General features: G+C 55.4%; 1 protein-coding gene across 4 annotated transcripts in view; it reads left to right on the top strand.

Moving 5' to 3' along the window:
* Positions 1 to 13,061, top strand: part of TP73 (tumor protein p73) — a 59,571-nt gene extending 46,510 nt beyond the window's left edge. For 3 of the 4 annotated variants that reach the window (XM_084787236.1, XM_084787235.1, XM_084787234.1), the window contains exons 3-12: positions 1,959 to 2,166; positions 2,661 to 2,776; positions 5,392 to 5,501; positions 5,713 to 5,855; positions 6,143 to 6,231; positions 6,998 to 7,125; positions 7,528 to 7,676; positions 8,583 to 8,727; positions 9,099 to 9,192; positions 10,174 to 13,061. In XM_084787236.1, the coding sequence (XP_084643362.1) occupies positions 1,959 to 2,166; positions 2,661 to 2,776; positions 5,392 to 5,501; positions 5,713 to 5,855; positions 6,143 to 6,231; positions 6,998 to 7,125; positions 7,528 to 7,676; positions 8,583 to 8,727; positions 9,099 to 9,192; positions 10,174 to 10,509 (1,518 nt within the window). In that variant the 3' untranslated portion in view covers positions 10,510 to 13,061. The remainder of the gene's footprint in view (positions 1 to 1,958; positions 2,167 to 2,660; positions 2,777 to 5,391; positions 5,502 to 5,712; positions 5,856 to 6,142; positions 6,232 to 6,997; positions 7,126 to 7,527; positions 7,677 to 8,582; positions 8,728 to 9,098; positions 9,193 to 10,173) is intronic. The other variant, XM_084787233.1, reaches the window with a different exon arrangement.
* Positions 13,062 to 18,480: the final 5,419 nt, after the last annotated feature.

Here is an 18,480-nt window from a genome sequence, read left to right as displayed (position 1 = left end):
CTAGGCCCCACAAACAGTGGACACTCAGCAGACGCCTGATGGTGTTTGCACCTCTCGGTTTCACCAGGAAGCTGCCTTGGTTGAGTCCTTCAGAGCTCAGGGCTGGCTAGGTTGCCTCTCCCTCACAGGAGGCCACATGCAACTGTCTGAGCCTGGGACCTGTTGGGAAGCCTTCCTATGTGAACAGGCAAGAAGCCTGGGCACCCCACCAGTACCAAGTGTTTGTCTGGCACTGTGTAGGAATTTACTTAATTCTTGGGGATCCTCAGCTGTGAACTTCATGTCACCCCAGTGACTTTCCTAGGGAGGCCACAGTAAGCATAGACTTGGTACGCCTCTGCCAATTACCAGCTGTACAACCCCAGCAGCTGCTGGTTGCTGATGAAGAAGAGGGGGATGGGGGTGGGGGAGGTGAAGTTGCCCATCTGCCTGCCTTCCAGGGGGAGGCCTCTAAGGCACACCCAAGGCTCAGAGAAACTTAGTAACTTGCCTTCTGCCCGCCGATCCTGCATCCTCTATCTGCCCAGGCTGCTAGCACAGACACCTCTGCTACTCTAGGCCTGTACATCCTGCACAGATGGAGGCGGGGCTGCAGCGTGCCAGCTTGACGAGGGTGGGGGTGGGGCGGGAGTGGGGGGTAGGGGATGGGTATGGGTGGGCAGGTGCACCCTGCCCAAGTCACACAGTCCCATGTATCCTGGGAACAGGCTGTGGCTCCTCCTCCAGAATGTAAGGATGGGGACCCCCACACACCAGTGGTTATCCCCCAGAGAGTCAGACTGGCCTCCCTGGTGTGGCCCTGAGCAGTCCTGTGAGGATACAGGCTAGCTCCTTCAGCCGCTCATGCTGTTAGGGCTCGCCCAGCTTTTCAAAACAGCCCCTCATACCTTCTCTGGGGTCCCTGTAGGCAGACTCTGTCTAAACAGGATGGAAGGAAGCTGCTTCACGGTGCCTCCCCTGCCTTCGCGTCTCGGCTTTTGCCTATGGTACATGCTATTCCTGCAAAGCCCCTTGTGGGAAACCTTAAGCCTACAGGGTTGGGGGGGTCGGGATCCTCCATGGTCCCCTGTGAAGGAAAGACTTGATGTGTGAGCACCGCCCAACCTTTCCAGCTTTGCTAAACAGCTCACCATCTTTGGCTTCAGTTTCCTCAAGTGTCACAGTGGAGCGTGGTGAACATTTTACAGGGTGGTCTGACTCATGATTCTGATGGGGTGAGGAGTCTCTATGGGTTTCAGGAGCCAGAGTGGAGGGTCGGCTAGCCTGTAAATAAATGGATGTGACTGCAGTGGCTTCAGCAGGGTCAGTACAATCCTTCGATGGGTGACCCGGGCCACGGAGCATGGATGTTGGAGGAATGGTAGCATCCCCTTGTCCCCGGGGCTGCCCTGGCGTGACCTCGGGTGCAATCAGGTTCCAGGATGGGGAGCCTGGGCCTCGCACAGCTGCAGAGCTTGGCTGCCTGGACCCAGCGGCTTCCGGTGGTAGAACAGTGCTGGTGACTGGTCAACGTGTAAGCCCTTGCTGGTCCAGAGAGTTCTCCACCAGGGAGGGTAATAGTGGAAGGGCAAACGGTCCATCTGCCGAGCGCTTCTCTGTGCAAGGCAGAGGAATGCAGTAATGAGCTTGTCAGTCCAGGTCCAGACTGCAAATCTGCCAGGCTGGGAGGACGAGACTAGGATTGAGTGGGTCCCACTTCCCTCCCCACGACACTCTCACCCTTTGCCGTCCTTAGCCAGCGGCCCACCACTTGCAGCCTTTGAGACACAGGTGTAAATCACCAGGCAGTTGCTGAGAGGGCAGCAGGCAACTGCCCATTTTTACATCCTGAAAAAAGGATGCCAGAAGCATCCAGGAGCAGGCCCCACCAGAATGCTTGGGAAAGGGGTCTTGTGGAAGGGGCCCAGCCCAGGCAAGCGTACGGAATGGAACAGAACTGAGCTGTGACCCCAACCCAGGACTTCCCTCTCTCTCTCCAGTACTCCCCACTCCTGAAGAAGTTGTATTGTCAGATTGCCAAGACGTGCCCCATCCAGATCAAGGTGTCCACACCACCGCCCCCAGGCACGGCCATCCGGGCCATGCCTGTCTACAAGAAGGCTGAGCACGTGACTGACATTGTCAAGCGCTGCCCCAACCACGAGCTTGGGAGGGACTTCAATGAAGGTGAGCGCCCTCCCACCCCCATTGAGGGGGGACCCCCCAACCTCTGCAGCTTAATAGAGTGAGTGCCCTTCCCCCACTGGGGGCCCCAACCTCTGCAGCACAGCCAGGAGCACCGATGCAGGCCTGTGTGGGCTGCTGGTGCTCTCAGCACTCCACTCACCAGGAACTCTGAGCAGGAACCCTCACCCAAGAGGCTGATGCTCCAACAGGGATGTAGCCCTGGAGAAGTCAGAGGGGCCAGCTGACCATGGGGAGCCTTGTAGTGTGCTTCTGCAGTGTTCCTGGTGAAGGCTGTGACACCCCCAGGGTCAGAAGAAGATCTGGGGACAGCATGTGTCAGGCTCAAGGCCACCTGAATGAGGGTTGCGAAGCTCCGAGCCTTGCCTGGGACTCTCACAGGGACAAGTCCTGTGGTCTCAGGTGCTATGCACCTGGTACAGGGGTGACAGGAGGGAGGATGGGCCTCTCTCTAAAGCTGTGTCCCCTCCTGGCAGGACAGTCTGCCCCGGCTAGCCATCTCATCCGTGTGGAAGGCAACAACCTCTCCCAGTATGTGGATGACCCTGTCACCGGCAGGCAGAGTGTGGTTGTGCCCTACGAACCCCCACAGGTAGGCCGGGGGCCAGACTGGGGTACAAAGCCAATCTTACAGGGTGGGGGGTCCCTGGGACATTGCTCTGAACCCAGTATGCCTCTCAGGGCCTTTCCCTGGCAGTCCATGTGTGATCGCATACGTGCGCTGACCCTCAGGCCTGGGCTCCGTCCAGCTTCTGTGTGTGTGTGTGTGCGTTTGTGTGTGTGTGTGTTTGTGTGTGTATGTGTGTGTTTGTGTGTGTCTGTGTGTGTCTCTGTATGTGTGTGTTTGTGTGTGTGTGTCTGTCTGTATGTGTGTCTGTGTGTGTGTTCGTGTGTATCTGTGTATGTATCTGTGTGTGTGTGTGTGTATCTGTGTATGTATCTGTGTATGTATCTGTGTGTGTGTGTGTATGTATCTGTGTCTGTGTGTGTGTTTGTGTGTATCTGTGTATGTATCTGTGTGTGTGTGTGTGTATGTATGTGTCTGTGTGTGTGTTTGTGTGTATCTGTGTATGTATCTGTGTGTGTGTGTGTGTGTGTGTGTGTGTGTGTGTGTGTGTGTCCCCGTGTCCTCTCAGCTATACATCGAGGTATGGTTACATGACCTCCAAGCTTTCAGCCCTACCCTCCCAGGAAAGTCTGATATTCTTGCCTGTTTCTCACGATGTCAGTACAACCTCCTAGACATGGGAGTGAGAAAGAGCTCCCGGGCATCTCAGACTCCACCAGCAGGGACCAAACCAAGCCAGCAAGCATGGGGTGGTGGGCAGAGCATATGGAACCCCGTGCTCGGAGCTAGGGACCATGAAAGAGCTCCTAGACCAGGCTGGGGGAGCGTGAGAGATGACCGCCGGGCCCTGGAGCCGTAGGACGCAGGCTCGGGAGAGTAGGGAAGACTGCAGTGAGGGGCGAGTCTTCCGAGGGCCCTGTGGGCTGCAAGCCGGAGGTGAGCATCACAGGGTAGATACGAGGCGCAGGGCGGATATGGAGGCTCAGGCTGGAGGCAAAGGGCACAGACCGGAAGGAGGTGGGGGTTGCAAAAAGCAGTCAAGTGAGCCAAAAGTGGTGGTGAACACCTTTAATCCCAGCACTCGGGAGGCAGAGGAAGGCAGATGTCTGTGAGTTCAAGACCAGCCTGGTCTACAAAGTGAGTCCAGGACAGCCAAGACTACATACAGAGAAACCCTGTCTCAAACAAAACAACAAACAAAAAGTAGTCAAGTGAAGAGAGGCTGGAAGACGCAGGTGTCCACCCTAGACAAGAGAAGGGTGTGTGGTCACCATTCTAGATCTGAAATGAGGCCCAGTTGGAGCTAAGGTGGAGAGGACTCGCCCCACAGGGATGACATGATGGCAGGTGGTATCAGGTCGGAGACTCTGAGGAGGATCGCAGACAGTCAGGTCTCACCCCATCCTCTACAAGTGCTGTGGTCCTGTGAGGCTGCTCCTTATGTCCCAGGGGTGGACAGACACATACCAGCATCAGAGGAGGCCTCTCCCTCACAGGCTTGCAGAGGGATTCTTTTGCCCTCTAGTGGCTGCCCAGTGCAAGTTCTAGCAAGACCTTTGAAACTCAGTCCTGGGCGTGGGGTCCCTTTCATCCTGCTCAGTTGAGCCCACAGTGTGCGCTACACAGGTGCCACACAGGCACTTGCACACTACCACCCACGCACAGCCTTGAGGTCTGACCTCTGCTGTGGGCGACGACTTGAGGCAGTCACACCATAGACTCTGTGTTTCCCCTAAGAGCAGAAACCAAGACTGACGTCTCTGAACCCTGAGCCAGCAGAGCGCTGTGAGGGCACAGATGGATCTGTGGGTGGGTAGGCAATCTCAAGCCATGTATAGATGGGTGGGTGGTCCGGCAAGTGAGCAGGTGGTGGGCAGGAGGGGTGGGATGGGCAGGAATGTAAGTGGGTGTTCACGTGGACACATAGGTAGCAAGCGAATACGTGTGTGGATGAGTGACTAGGTAGGTGAGTGGAAAAATGGGTGAGAGGTTGGCAGGCAAGTGAATGGGGTAGATGAACGGGTAGATAGATGCATGGATGGGTGAGTGAGTGTGTGGATAGGTGGGTGAGTGGGTAGGCATGTAAATAGATGATGGGTGGATGGGAGGATGGATGGATGGGTGGGAGGATGGATAGATGGATGGGATGATGGATGGATGGGAGGATGGATAGATGGATGGGATGATGGATGGATGGGAGGATGGATAGATGGATGGGGTGATGGATGGATGGATGGATAGATAGGAGGCAGGATGGATGGGTGGATAGATGGGAGGATGGATGGATGGGAGGATGGATGAATGGATGGGATGATGGATGGGAGGATGGATGGATGGATGGGAGGATGGATGGATGGATGGGAGGATGGATGGATGGATGGGAGGATGGATGGGAGGATGGATGGATGGATAAATGGCTTGATGAATGGCAGGTGGGTAAGCGGCAACATGGATGGATGAGTGCATAGACAGGAGTAACAGAGGTGGGTGGTTGGGTGGATAGATGGGTAGACGAAAAAGAACGACATCCCTATTCCCACCCAGAACCAGGGCCAGATGTGGCCACTGGAAGTCCTTCATCTAGGAGTTGGGCCCCGCGTACTGATGCTGAGCCCTCCCCCTGCCTCCCCTGTGGACAGGTGGGGACAGAATTCACCACCATCCTGTACAACTTCATGTGCAACAGCAGCTGCGTGGGGGGCATGAACCGGAGGCCCATCCTCGTCATCATCACCCTGGAGACCCGGGAGTGAGTCTGCGGTGACAGGATGGTAGAGGTGGGGCAGGGGCTTGGGACCAGCGCTGTGGAGTTGGGGGGAGGGGTAGGGCATGGATACAGGGAGGGCTTGCTCCCCTCAGAGGGCATTCGGCTTCGAGGCCAATCCTGCGGGGTCTGCAGGAGGTAGACAGGGTGAGGAATGGTCCCTCGAGCTCACAGTCCTGCTGTGCCCACCCAACAGTGGACAGGTACTGGGCCGCCGGTCTTTCGAGGGCCGCATCTGTGCCTGTCCTGGCCGTGACCGCAAAGCCGATGAGGACCACTACCGAGAGCAGCAGGCCCTGAGTGAGAGTGCCACAAAGAATGGGGCTGCCAGTAAGCGTGGTGAGTGGGGCTCTGGGCCAGGGCATCCCTCGGGATGGAATTGGACACACTGAGTGTGAGCAGGAGTGCCACCCCAGAAGGGCACCAAGTATACCCCCACATCCAGGAGATGGATCCGGGTCTGAACGGCCTAGGCCTGGAAGCTTCTCTGGCTGAACTGGGCGAGTGCAACCCAAGATATCTCACTTGTCTCTGTGCTCTGAGGCTACAGCCATGCGGGAACCCTGGGCACCTCAGCCCTTGCCCACCGCCACCGGCTCATGTGTCTTCCCTCACCTGCCCTCCAGTATTCAAGCAGAGCCCCCCCGCCATCCCGGCCCTGGGTACCAATGTGAAAAAGAGGCGACACGGGGATGAAGACATGTTCTACATGCATGTGAGTGGGCGAGGACATGTTCTACATGCATGTGAGTGGGCGAGGACATGTTCTACATGCATGTGAGTGGGCAAGGACATGTTCTACATGCATGTGAGTGGGCTGAGGGGACAAGGCCTGTTGGCTGCCATCACCTGAGAGCCCAGACTGGGGCGTTCCCGATGCCACAAGAGACGGGCAAGGGTGGCATCCTGGCACCCGAGGATCGAGACTGTGGGTCTGAGGAAAGTTGGGGTGAAGGAGGCTCTGTTTGGAGTCAGACCTTGCAGGGCCTGAACTCAGCGAGTGTGAACATGCTGCCCAGGTTAGCTTTGCAGCAAGGAGACCCAAGGGTGGTCTTTATAATGGGGACGCCCCCTCCCCTACTGTGGAGATTCAGTAGGAATCCGTGAGCCTATAGGGTATAGCCTGTGTTTACATGGTTTGACGAACACTGGATGGTGGGGAGGTCATGGCTGTGCTCTGAAAGAATGTTTCCTGTTTCCTTGAGAGTGCATCCTGCTTTTAAGTCTTATGTGTGCTGAGTGGGAGGGTGAGCCTCTTAGCAGGAAGGCTAGTCATGCTTTCTGAACTTCCAGGGACCCACTTCCTAGACCTGCTCCTGGGAAGAGGAAAGTCAGGGTATCCTGAGCATAGGGGTACTAGGGAGCTCAGAGAAGAGCAACACTTTGCCTAAGGCTTTGGCTGTGGCCCCCTACCACCAGGGGTTTGGGGCCAGTGGGGTCTCCCGGGCACCTGGACAGAGGGTCCGCCTCTCTGTGCTCAGGTGCGAGGCCGGGAGAACTTCGAGATCTTGATGAAGGTCAAGGAGAGCCTCGAACTGATGGAACTCGTGCCACAGCCTCTGGTGGACTCCTACAGACAGCAGCAGCAGCAGCAGCTTCTACAGAGGCCGTGAGTGAACCCCCACCGACTGGGGGAAGAAACTGGGGATACTCTGACCCAGCGGGGAGAAGGCCAGGAGCACAGGAGGTGTGGCGCACTGGGCCGGGCAGTAGGACCACAGCAGCTCGGTGTTCATCAGGCACCGTCTCTTCCAGGAAGCCTTCTGGGACTTAGCCTGCCCTAGCATCCGGGGTCCCCACCTCTGCCTCCCACAGGCATTGGAAATCTGCATGGGGAAGGGGCAGGGGAGAGGGCTGGAGTTGCCGAGGCTGGTGGGTGTCAGCCTTCCTGGTAGATCTCTGAGAGGCAGGGTCTTCATCTGCCTGATTCTCGGGGAGTCCATGGAGGTTCCAGGTGAAGAGGGGAGTTGCTTTTGCCTCCTGTGAGTGCGCACTGTTGCTTTCCATGCAGGAGTCACCTGCAGCCTCCATCCTACGGGCCTGTCCTCTCTCCAATGAACAAGGTACACGGTGGCGTCAACAAACTGCCCTCCGTCAACCAGCTGGTGGGCCAGCCTCCCCCGCACAGCTCAGCCGCTGGGCCCAACCTGGGTCCCATGGGTAAGTCCCTGAAGTAGTAGAGGCTTCGTGTGGGCTGCAGAGACCCAAGCGAGGGCCTGGTTGGGTTTACCAAGATGGCGAACAAGACTGTTGGGGGACGACTCTTGATGGCTGCCTTTCCCTGCAGCTCCAGGCTGGAAGAAGGCAATGGCTATGGGGATGATGGCTGTGTTTACCCCAATCCCAGGAGTTCTGTGTCTGAGGGATGGCAGAGGTGCTTAAGAACACATGCCTGAGCCGGGCGTGGTGGCGCACGACTTTAATCCCAGCTCTCGTTAGGCAGAGGCAGGCAGATTGCTGTGAGTTCGAGGCCAGCCTGGTCTATAAAGTGAGTCCAGGACAGACAGGGCTACACAGAGAAACCCTGTCTTGGAAAAAAAAGAAGAAAAAAAAAGAACACATGCATGTCCACTCTCCTGATAGCCACCGGACCTTGAAGAAGATCCCTAACATCACTCAGCCTCAGTTTCCCCATCAGCAAAATGGCAACAGCAGGGTCCCCTCAGTTCAAGGATTATAGGACGAGAGACCTCATTGGGGGGAAGGGGAGGCAGCTGGGCAGAGTGGATGATTGGTCTCCTCTGAAAGGTCTCTGTGTGGGCACTGATGGAGATACTTGTGACACTGAGCGACACCCCCAGGTGTGTCCCGAATATGGGCCCGGAACCTGGTGGCCCTCAAGTGCCATGTACAGATCCCTGGCTCACTCAAACTGTGTGCCCTGCACACAGCCACTTTCCACCGCTACGTCTTGGGGGAAAGAGTTGTGCCCAAGGGCTCAGCCCTTGCTCAGCCTCTTTCTTACAGTGTGATGATGTCTCACTGCCAGGCTGGACCACAGCCTGGGACACCTCCCACTGGGTGTGGGGCTTGCACTCAGATTCCTTGACCAATTCTTTTGCCCAGGTTCCGGGATGCTCAACAGCCACAGCCACAGCCACAGCATGCCGGCCAACGGCGAAATGAATGGCGGCCACAGCTCCCAGACCATGGTTTCGGGATCCCATTGCACCCCGCCACCCCCCTACCATGCGGACCCCAGCCTCGTCAGGTGCGTGGGCTGCGGCGGGACATGGATTTGGGTTGCACACCCCCCCCACACACACACTGTGTAGTTCCTTCTGAAGGGAGCTGCCTTGCACTCTAATTTACTCTGTGTTTTAACTGCGTGGCTGGCCTGTGGGAGGACAGACTAAGATGGTTGTGTCATAGGATGAGCCCTGCTCCGTCAGCAGGTGATGGGAAAAGACCTCAGAGAGAAGGGTGTTTGAGCCAGGACTCCTGGGCTGAGACACTGTTGCCTGGCCACACCTGCCTGAGGAACCAGAGGCTTTGCTCACCATAACAGGCGATCCCTGTGCAGCCTGAACACGCAGCCCAGCGTCGTAAGTTAATACTTACCTTCTCACATTCTCTCTGCAGTTTCTTAACAGGATTGGGATGTCCAAACTGCATCGAATGTTTCACCTCCCAAGGTTTGCAGAGCATCTACCACCTGCAGAACCTCACCATAGAGGTAAATGGGCGGGTCTTCCCCAAAGGGGTGGAGCCTGGACCGAGGCAGAGGGCGGGTGGCTGGGGGCAATTCCAGTGCCTTTCCCACAAGCTCTGCTCTGAAGTCAGCAGGCTCAGGTGACATGAAGGAGGCTGGGTGGACACATGTGCCGGTGTCCGTGGGTGACCTGGAGCCTCCTGGTGCCCCAGCCCTCTTCCTTTGGTTTCTTAGGCCAGGCTGTTTTTAGGACTCCATTGTTAATATGTTAATATGTGCAGGGGCCAGGGGGGAACAGGCCTAAAGAGAACATAAGGCATATAAGGCGCAGAGCATTCTGGGTTGAATGTGGGACAGAAAGCTTCCAGACACCAAGGCCGAAGCCCTGAGATCCCACGACGGCCTAGCAACACGGTCAGCCTTGGCTGGTCCGTGAGACACAGCCTCGGGGGCCCAGGGTGCGTCAGCTCAGTACCTCCCTTCCTCTCCTATAACTATTTCCTAGACTCTCACCCAGGCCAGTTAGAGTGAGAGGCCAGTCCATATCTATCCCCTGCCCAGGGACACAGGACAGGCACAAAGACGTGCGTCAGAGGCAGTGGGGCCAGTGCCCAACACCCTGCATCTGGGTGAGCACTGCCTGGCTCCTCCTTACCTCGAGTCACACAGCGACCCTTGTTTCACTAGTTCTTGAACCAAAAGGGTGAGGTGGAGCAGACGTCAACTAACAGGTGTCAAGGGGCAGCCCGAGGCCGGGAGATGGGTGCGCTCCCAGGCCTCCGTCTGTCCTCACTGTGACCAGGTCCCAGGCTGCGTGCGGCCTCACAGAGGGCCCTCCTCCCCGTTTCCTCCAGCACCCACACACATATTCAGCGGCCCTACAAAAATATGTAGCTAGACACTATGTGCTGCGCAGGTGACTCTGATGCTGCCACACATAATGTCTTGTTCTAATAAGTCAGTAGCTTCCCTTTTGTAACCCCGAGGTGGCCATGGCTCTTGCAGGACCTTGGGGCCCTGAAGATCCCTGACCAGTACCGTATGACCATCTGGAGGGGCCTGCAGGACCTGAAGCAGAGCCACGACTGCGGTCAGCCACTGCTGCGCGCCAGCAGCAACGCAGCCACCATCTCCATCGGTGGCTCCGGCGAGCTGCAGCGGCAGAGGGTCATGGAAGCCGTGCATTTCCGAGTGCGCCACACCATCACGATCCCCAACCGCGGAGGCCCCAGCGGCGTGACCGGCCCAGACGAGTGGGCGGACTTTGGCTTTGACCTGCCTGACTGCAAGTCTCGTAAGCAGTCCATCAAAGAGGAGTTCACGGAGACGGAGAGCCACTGAGGAGCGTGCCTTCTCCTCCCGCCCCCCTTGATCCTCTGTGAGAAGCCACCCTCAAAGGCGGGACCCCCTCGGCTGTGCCCACAGGAAGCAGCAAGGGCTTTCTGCCTGTCGCCGATTTCTGAAGGAATGTGGCTCATGGACTAACTGCCCCCAACCCCAAGAAATTTCTGGAACTGCCCTGCTTACATTTACACATGGGCAGGTTATAGGCCAAATGCTGAGGGGGGGGGGGTGCCAGCACGCATTCTCCACGCCCCTTCTATCTTAAGGACTCTGCTGCCTCTAGGACAGAGCAAGACCTTTCTCTCGTTCACCCTCTGCCGTGAAGTATTCCACCGTCTTCTGGTTCCTGCAAGCAGCGGAGCAGCTGGGTCCTGAAGGAGAAGTCAGGGCCAAAGACATCCTCTGTAGGATGTGGGGACAGATCTGTCCCTCCCGTATGCCATTCTGTGGTTCCCCGTGTCTCCTGATGAGAACACGTCAGACGCTTGTTTGCTGGGGTTAGGGGGAGACTCTAGCAGAGCAGAGGAAGCCTCTGGCCTCAGCCTCCAACCAGCACCCCAAACAATGCTGGGCACAGCTGCCTCTAAGGGACTCCTGTGGGCAGACAGAGGGGCAGCATGAGGCCAAGACTGCTGAAAATTGAATTGTCAATATTTGATAAAATGTTACTCTTTCTACTTGGTGGGTCAGCTTGCTTTTTTCCCCCTCTAATTTTCCCACCGTTCCCAAGAGCAGCCTCGCGCATTGCCGGCTTTTCCCGCACGTACTTGTCAGCAAGTCTAGGAAAAGCGAATGCCAAGCCAAGAAGGGTCTTCACTTGCTGCCAGGATGGCTGGACGGGAAAGATACTCAGACAAAGCACAGCGCGGGAGGGAAGGTGCTGGGCGCTCAGAGCCTGTTCTTGTTCTCATGGGGTGGAATAGGGGGGCACCCCAAGGGGTGAGTGGGCTTGAGAGAGGGCCCTCTCTGCCTGCCAGAAACTTTGTGAACTCCTGCAGTCCCTGCCAGGAGTGGAGGACCACAAAGGGACCCCTGCTGCAATGAAGCCCAAGCCCGGTACTGCTGCCAAGGCTCTGAGGAGGCCTGGCTTTCATTAGCATAGCTCAACAGAGGCAGTGACGCCCATGAAATGACAAAATAGTAGGCACTAGCCGGACTGGCTTGGCGTCAGGGCTGCCTCCTAAAAGCACGAAGGCTTCTATAGACGCTGCCTATAGTTGTGGGCTCTGCAAACCTCGGCGGCTTCCACCCGCGCCACACTTCATGAGGAGACTCCAAGGGGACAGGGTTTGGGTGCACTTTGGTGCAGGCATCCCTACCAGAGGCCAGGGATGGCCGTGAGGGCCTTCCAACAGGACAGGTGTTAGCAGCTTAGCCTTTCCGGGTCCCAGGCTTGCACCCAGATGGGCCATCCTTGCAGCTTAGAGCTTCCTGCATGCAGGGTGTGACCATCTCCTCCTGGCAGGTGTTAACACACCTCGAGAAACCTGAGGCCGAGCCGCACACTTCTTGCTGCCGCACAGATGAGGAAACTTGAGACTACACAGACTGGGTCCCCCCCCCCCCTCCTCAGGCATCGGCTCATGGCAGAGGTGGGCGCTCACTCCTAAGGCACATGCTACCTCAGGAACTATGCAGGACGTTGTCGCTTCGAGGTCTGTGAGCCCCACTGAGATGCGCCTGAGTTTTAGGATCTCACAAGAGGATGCCCCAGGCATTGTCCAGGAGGGGCCACCCTAAGCACCCACTGCACGCTCCCGGGAAGGGTTAGGAGGAGTGGTCTAAAGGTGGCTGTCACCAGACACCTGAGAAGGAAGAGCCCATCTCTGGTGAGGACCCAGAGCTGTGTGTCTCCCCAGACCCTGCCTCGAGTGCCAACGCTGTCTCATGAACCTCTGGGATCCTGATATGCCCCACGGCAACTGCGAAGGAAAATCTGCCAGAAAATAAATGCCACAGAATCAAGCCTTGCCGTGGCTGAAAGCACGTGTAGTTCTCCGGGAACCAGCCTTTGGGTCTGAACCAAACTTTGTTCTGCAAAACACAGAAAGCCAGAGGGAGCAGATCTCTCAGTCACCAGGTTTTCCAGGAGCACTGAGGTGGTGGTCTGAAAGTGAGTTTGGGGGTGCCCTGGAAGCCCTCCGTTGAGCAGGATCAGGTACCTCAGGTTGGACAAACACACCACTACAGCCTCCGCCCCACACTCCCAGGACGCTTCGGGCATCCGACTAACAGCGGCTCTCACGACTGCCGTGGGCCGCTTTGTGGTCACACTGGGTTTGCAGCGCCAGCACCCTATCTCTCTGCAAGAACCCTGCAAGGGTCAAAGGTTGCTACTCCAAACAGCATTTCAGACGGGAGACAGAAAACCCAAACCAAACTGTCCGTGTTTCAATGTGTTGAAGTGCTTCTCCAGGCAGTATTGATGGATGTGGGCCAATGACACTATTCGCTGTTTTGGGTAATGTCATCTTAGAAAAATGTGTTATTTTTTTAGCTGTGTTTTGGTGGGAATTCTTGTTTTTTTGTAATTTAATAAAAATCACATGTTCTCATGACTGGCTCTTGTAACTAACCTGTTCCCCGGGCTCAAGAGGAGCATCACGGGAATTCTCAAAACAAAGCACAGCCGGGCAGGAAATGTGCAGCCACTGGCCCAGCGGCAGCCCCTAAAACATCTGCATCACCGCTGCAGTCCTGCATGTGTCCTGTGGGCGGGACACCTGGCACACCTACCTTCTCAGCAGGACGCACAGGGAGGACCCCACAGTCTCCTGTTGGCCCCACTCATGCTCTGCTGCCAGCCAGGCCTCCTCATGGCTCTCAGATGGTCTTGTTTTTCAGCCTGTGGACGTGTCTTAGCAAAGAGAAGGCTCTAAAAAAAAATCTATTCAGCTTTGAGGGAGGCCCTAGCCGTCTAAGAGTTTGATGAAGTTTAGAATCGGGTAAGAGGGGCTGAGGTAAGATGGAGAGGGGCCCCCCACGTTCCCTCTCGCCCCGCCCCCACCCCCACCCCCACCTGCAGGAACATTGCTGTTCTGGAGTCTCCATGCTGGCTGCAATGGTGGCACAGGGGAGGCAACATGAGGCCAGGCGAGGTGCAATGCTCTGGCTGTGCCCAAACACCACTGTGTGATTTTGTTTTTGTTTTCTGAGACAGGGTTTCTCTGTGTAGCCTTGGCTGTCCTGGACTCTCTTTGTAGACCAGGCTGGCCTTGAACTCACAGCGATCTGCCTGCCTCTGCCTCCCGAGTGCTGGGATTAAAGGCGTGTGCCACCACCGCCCGGCTACACCACCATGTGTTGACACTTGTTTACTCACGCTCTTTATACAGTGACCAGCTTTTTCCCACCTCAGGCGCCTCTTCCAGTCCCCAGGGTCCCCTGTGGAGGGTGGAAGTAGATGCACTGTGGCAGCCCCAACCCACTCTGGGTGAGTGTGAAGCTGTCATCTAAAGCCTTTGGGACCCCGGGATGGAGGATATAAATTCAACAAAGTCCTGCTGTACCCACAAGGGTCTATCTACCCTTAGCGTCTTCTGGCTGGGGTTCCCACAGTTAAAATGAGGCCCTGACCGTGTGACTCGTTTACACAGCCAAAGTTGACCCAAGACCTAAACCTTTGAGAAGAAGAAGCCTGGGCTGGAGAGACGGCTCAGAGGTTGAGAGCACTGACTACTCATCCAAAGGTCCTGTGTTCAATTCCCAGCAACCACATGGTGGCTCATAACCATCTCTAATGAGATCTGGTACATGCAGACAGAACACTGTATATATAATAAATAAATAAAAATCTTAAAAAAAAAAAAGAGAAGAAGAAGCCTTCCATTTTATACAGGGCCTGTTTCTGAAGAGTGAGGCTGGTGTCAAATTTATGTGTATATGGAATTGAGACTCCTCCTAAGGTGAAATTGAGGGTGTGAGTCCGAGCTGATAGGAACATGAAAGGAAGCTTCTCTTTAGATCTAACGCGTTGCCCAGGAGATGCTGACAGGCGTCTGTCCCAGGAGGGTCTAAGGATTGGGACACACAGGGCAAACGGGAAGCTAAGCGTCACATATGGTCCTCAGGTCCTGGACCTTCCTGTAGAGTCCAAGTGGCTTCCTTTCTGCTAAGGCAGGGGTATTTCCTGGAGCGTTACAAGGGCACAGGAGCCCACCAACCAGGAATCCAATGAGAGAGGCTACCAGCCTTTCTGCACTTCCAGTTTAAAGGGTATTGGGGACTTCCAGGGAATTTGTCATTAAGAGCAGCCGCAGCTCTTGGTGAGCATCCAGGAATCCAGGCGGCATCCCAGATGTCCGAGGGAACTTGTCTGGAGAAGGAGAGGTCAGCAGGGAGAGTCCTTGAGTGCTAGATGGCCCCGGGCCATTACAGAACAGGGGACTCAGGCATGTCATGATAGCCTCAGACTCCCAAAAAGCCTTAACTGGATTTGACATTTTAGATATGGCACTCCCCCCTCCCCCCACCCCACCACCCATAGGAGGAGATTGGGGAAGTTAGGTTGGACCAGAAAGGAATGAGTGAAAAGATGTTGATCTGCCCTACCGGTTAAGAAGGTGTAAGTCGGGCTTGGCGGCAGTTATCAGTGAGGAGGGCTGGGGGCAGAAAGATCAAGCCAGAGATGGTCAGGGTAGAAAAGTCACTCCATGTCAATAAGAATTGTAATTTCAGTCTCCACCACAGCTAGGGTTAATCGAGGTTCATAAACAGAGATAATAGATACTGGGGTGTGTGCAGCTTTGAGGTTCCCTCCGTCCTCACAAAGAAGGGGAGGCCTCCTTCCTCACTGTGATGCTCACATTCTGGGAACAAAATCAAGGTTGTCTGCATTTTCAGTGTTGGCTTGAGCCTGGTGACCATGGCTGAAGCTGGCTGTTGCACAGCACTATCCTCTGAGGCAAACTGCCACCATCTTCATGAGCCCAGCTGAGTTGGCTTACCAAAGATCACCACAGCTGGGGTTTGCTGACTGACTGTTGGCCATGCTCCTTGGAAGGAGCCAGTGGGGAGAATTGTGAAGCCCTTACCTCAGTATGGGACCACGCCTCTCAATCAGTTGTTTGCAATTCTAACCAAAACGGCATGTGGCCTTGGGGTCTCTGAGAAGGACTGCAGCACACAGTGGGCCTCCGTCTGCATAGCCACGGGGAAGCCATCGTCCCCTCTGGGTGCGGATGTTCCGGTGAGGTTGCTTTAAGGTCACCTTGCCCGGGCCCACAGCCCTTCATCCATTGCCCTCCCTGAAAGCAAGCACAGTGAACTTTCTGGTTCCCCCATCGAGCTTTGCTGGACGCATACCTCAATTTGTGGTTGGGACCTTGGTGGTGGTGGTCGGTAGATATTGTCTGTTCCCCCCTGGGAAGAACTTTTAGCCACACTGGCTGTCCCTCAGGAGAGAGGAGGGGCTTTTTCTGCTTCCAGTTTGTCCCTACTAGGTGTGGATCAAGCAATGGCAGTGGTGGCTGAAGAAGATTCATCCAGAGCTGCGTCCGTTCTTTGAGGCTGGAGCAGGTGGCCACTAGATGGGGCAGTAGGATTTCCTGAGATGGGCGGGGATGAGGCCCTAGCCGCAGCTGCGGGCTGAGCGTGCAACGTGTCTCTTTTCTTCCCTAGTTTGGCCTGACTCTCCAGATCTCTTCCCCAATCATTAAAGACTTTGAAAGCTGTGCCTAATAATGAGGGAAGAAATCTGGAGCTCTGGGCTAGTTGCAAAGCTTTTCTTCCACTGAGATCATGATGGGGCCCTTGGGGCATCGGTGGGTGGGGGTGGGGGATGGGGGGGGGTCCCAGCCTAGGTGCTGGCAAAACTTCACTTGGTCACCAAGGGTCCTGGTATCAAGTGGCCTCCTGGTCAGGCAGTGGTATGAAGCATGGTTAGGTCTGTGTGGCCCCCCAGCCGTCCCCTCCTTACCCCAGCTCACAAGGCTCAAATCCGGCGACCCAGATGCAGAAGGGTAAAACTGGGGAGTGAGGAGGACCATATTGGGGGGGGATGGGTCCTTAGCCAAGGCCGAAAATGTGGTGGGTGGCTCCTCACTGGGATGGGGTGGGGCTCTTGTCTTAGGGCCCCCGGACAGGGGCAAGTTCTGGCTTGTTCAGGTGCACCTGTCCCCAGGTGCCTGCCGTCTCCTCTCAGGAGACCTCCTGGTTTCACAGACAGCTTTTCTGACCAATGTATGCCTTTGACAAAATTAGCTTTGCAGCAAAACCCACCACAACACAAAGAGACGTTTTAGACCCGACGTTCCAACGAGGTCCTGTTGAGATTCCTGGAGCGCCGAGGCTGCTTTCCCATGGTGATGACACAGGGCGGTACAGGCGTAGGGTGCTGAGCCTCCCCTGGGCCCCTGGGTCTGGGGCCTGGTGAGTGTGTAAGGCTGACACACCTGCAGTAGCTATTTTCACCTCACAAGTGCCTGGGGAGAGCTTGGCGAGCAGTTGAGCCTTCGAGAAGTTGACAAGTTGAAACTCAAGACAACAAGTGGCAGCCGCCAGGGACTCTCAGCTCATTAAGTGAGAGCTGGCAGCGGCGCCACCTGTCCGCATTTAAGCCAGTTCCACTCACAGCCTATTAAGTGTCCCTTGAAATAACAAGACTGGAGTTTTTATTCTTGCCTGTCAGTCCCAAGATAAAGCCTTCTGTTTAGTAGCATTCGATTGAGCCTCTGTGTCAACCGTCTCTTGGCATTTCTTTTTGTTTTGTTTTATGTTGTTTTTTGAGACAGGGTTTCTCTGTGTAGCCTTGGCTGTCCTGGACTCCGTTTTGTAGACCAGTCTGACCTCAAACTCACAGCGATCCGCCTGTCTCTGCCTCCCGAGTGCTGGGATTTAAACACGTGCGCCACCACCGCGCCCGGCATCTCTTAGCATTTTTTTCTCTCTTGGCATTTCTAACTGAACTGGAAGGCTGGGTGCTATAGTGACCACGTTTGTAGTCAGGCTGAATTTAAAAGACCAGAGGAAAAACGATACGTGAGCTTTACTTACCTTATGCGGTGTGACTGGGCATTTTTGCCTTCATGTATGTATGTGTGGTCAGCATATGTGCACTTCCGGTGCCTGTAGAGGTCAGAGGAGGACACTGATCCTCACATACATGGTATGAGGCATGGCAAGATCTGTGTGGCCTCCAGCCCCGCTGTGTGGGTGCAGGGAGCCAAAACCCAAGTCTTTTTCTCTTAGCCACTCTGCACCATCTCCTCAGCCATGATATGTGACTTTAAAAATATTAATTTTAAAAGTCAGGCATGGTGATACATGCCTTTAATGCCAGCACTTGGGAGGCAGAGCTGGGTGAGGAGGAGGAGGAGGCCAGCCTGGCCTACAGAGTGAGTTCCAGGACAGTCAGAGCTACATAGTGAGACCCTGTCTCAAAAAACCAAATAGAAATGTATTTTCTTTTTAAATTGTGTGTGTGTGTGCACACATGTATGTGTGTGTTTGTGTGCTTGCGTGTGTGTGCATGTGCTTGTATGTGCGTGTGTGTGTGCATACTTGTGTGTGTGTTTGTGTGTGTGCACGTGTGTGTGCATGTGTGTGTGCATGTGTTTGTGTGTGTACATGTGTGTGCGTGTATGCATGTGTGTGTGCATGTGCATGTGTGTGTGTGTGTGTGTGTGTGTGTGTGTGTATGTGTGCACGTCTGTGCTCACTGAGGCCAGAAGAGTGTGTGGGACCCCCGTAAGAGGAGTACATGCTCTTAATGGCTGAGCCATCTCCAGTTCGCAGCATGTGACTTTCAGAGGTGCTGGGTTTGTTTCCAAGATCGTTACCATAGCACAGAGCCGGCCTCAGAAACCCTTAGACACTGTCCTGGGGGGTGGGGCGGGTTATAGAATAACCACCAAAGATCAAACACAAAGATTTATTTTGTAATTTAGAATTTGGCTGAAACATTTTTTTACAGCATGTGTTGGTCTTTAAAACTGTCTTGGAGCTGGGTGCGGTGGTAATCCCCTCACT

Source organism: Acomys minous (assembly GCF_964271855.1).
Source record: "Acomys minous genome assembly, chromosome: 6".
Classification (NCBI taxonomy): domain Eukaryota; kingdom Metazoa; phylum Chordata; class Mammalia; order Rodentia; family Muridae; genus Acomys; species Acomys minous.
Note: the sequence above shows the minus strand (reverse complement) of the source record. Positions and strands in the feature narration are given on the sequence as shown.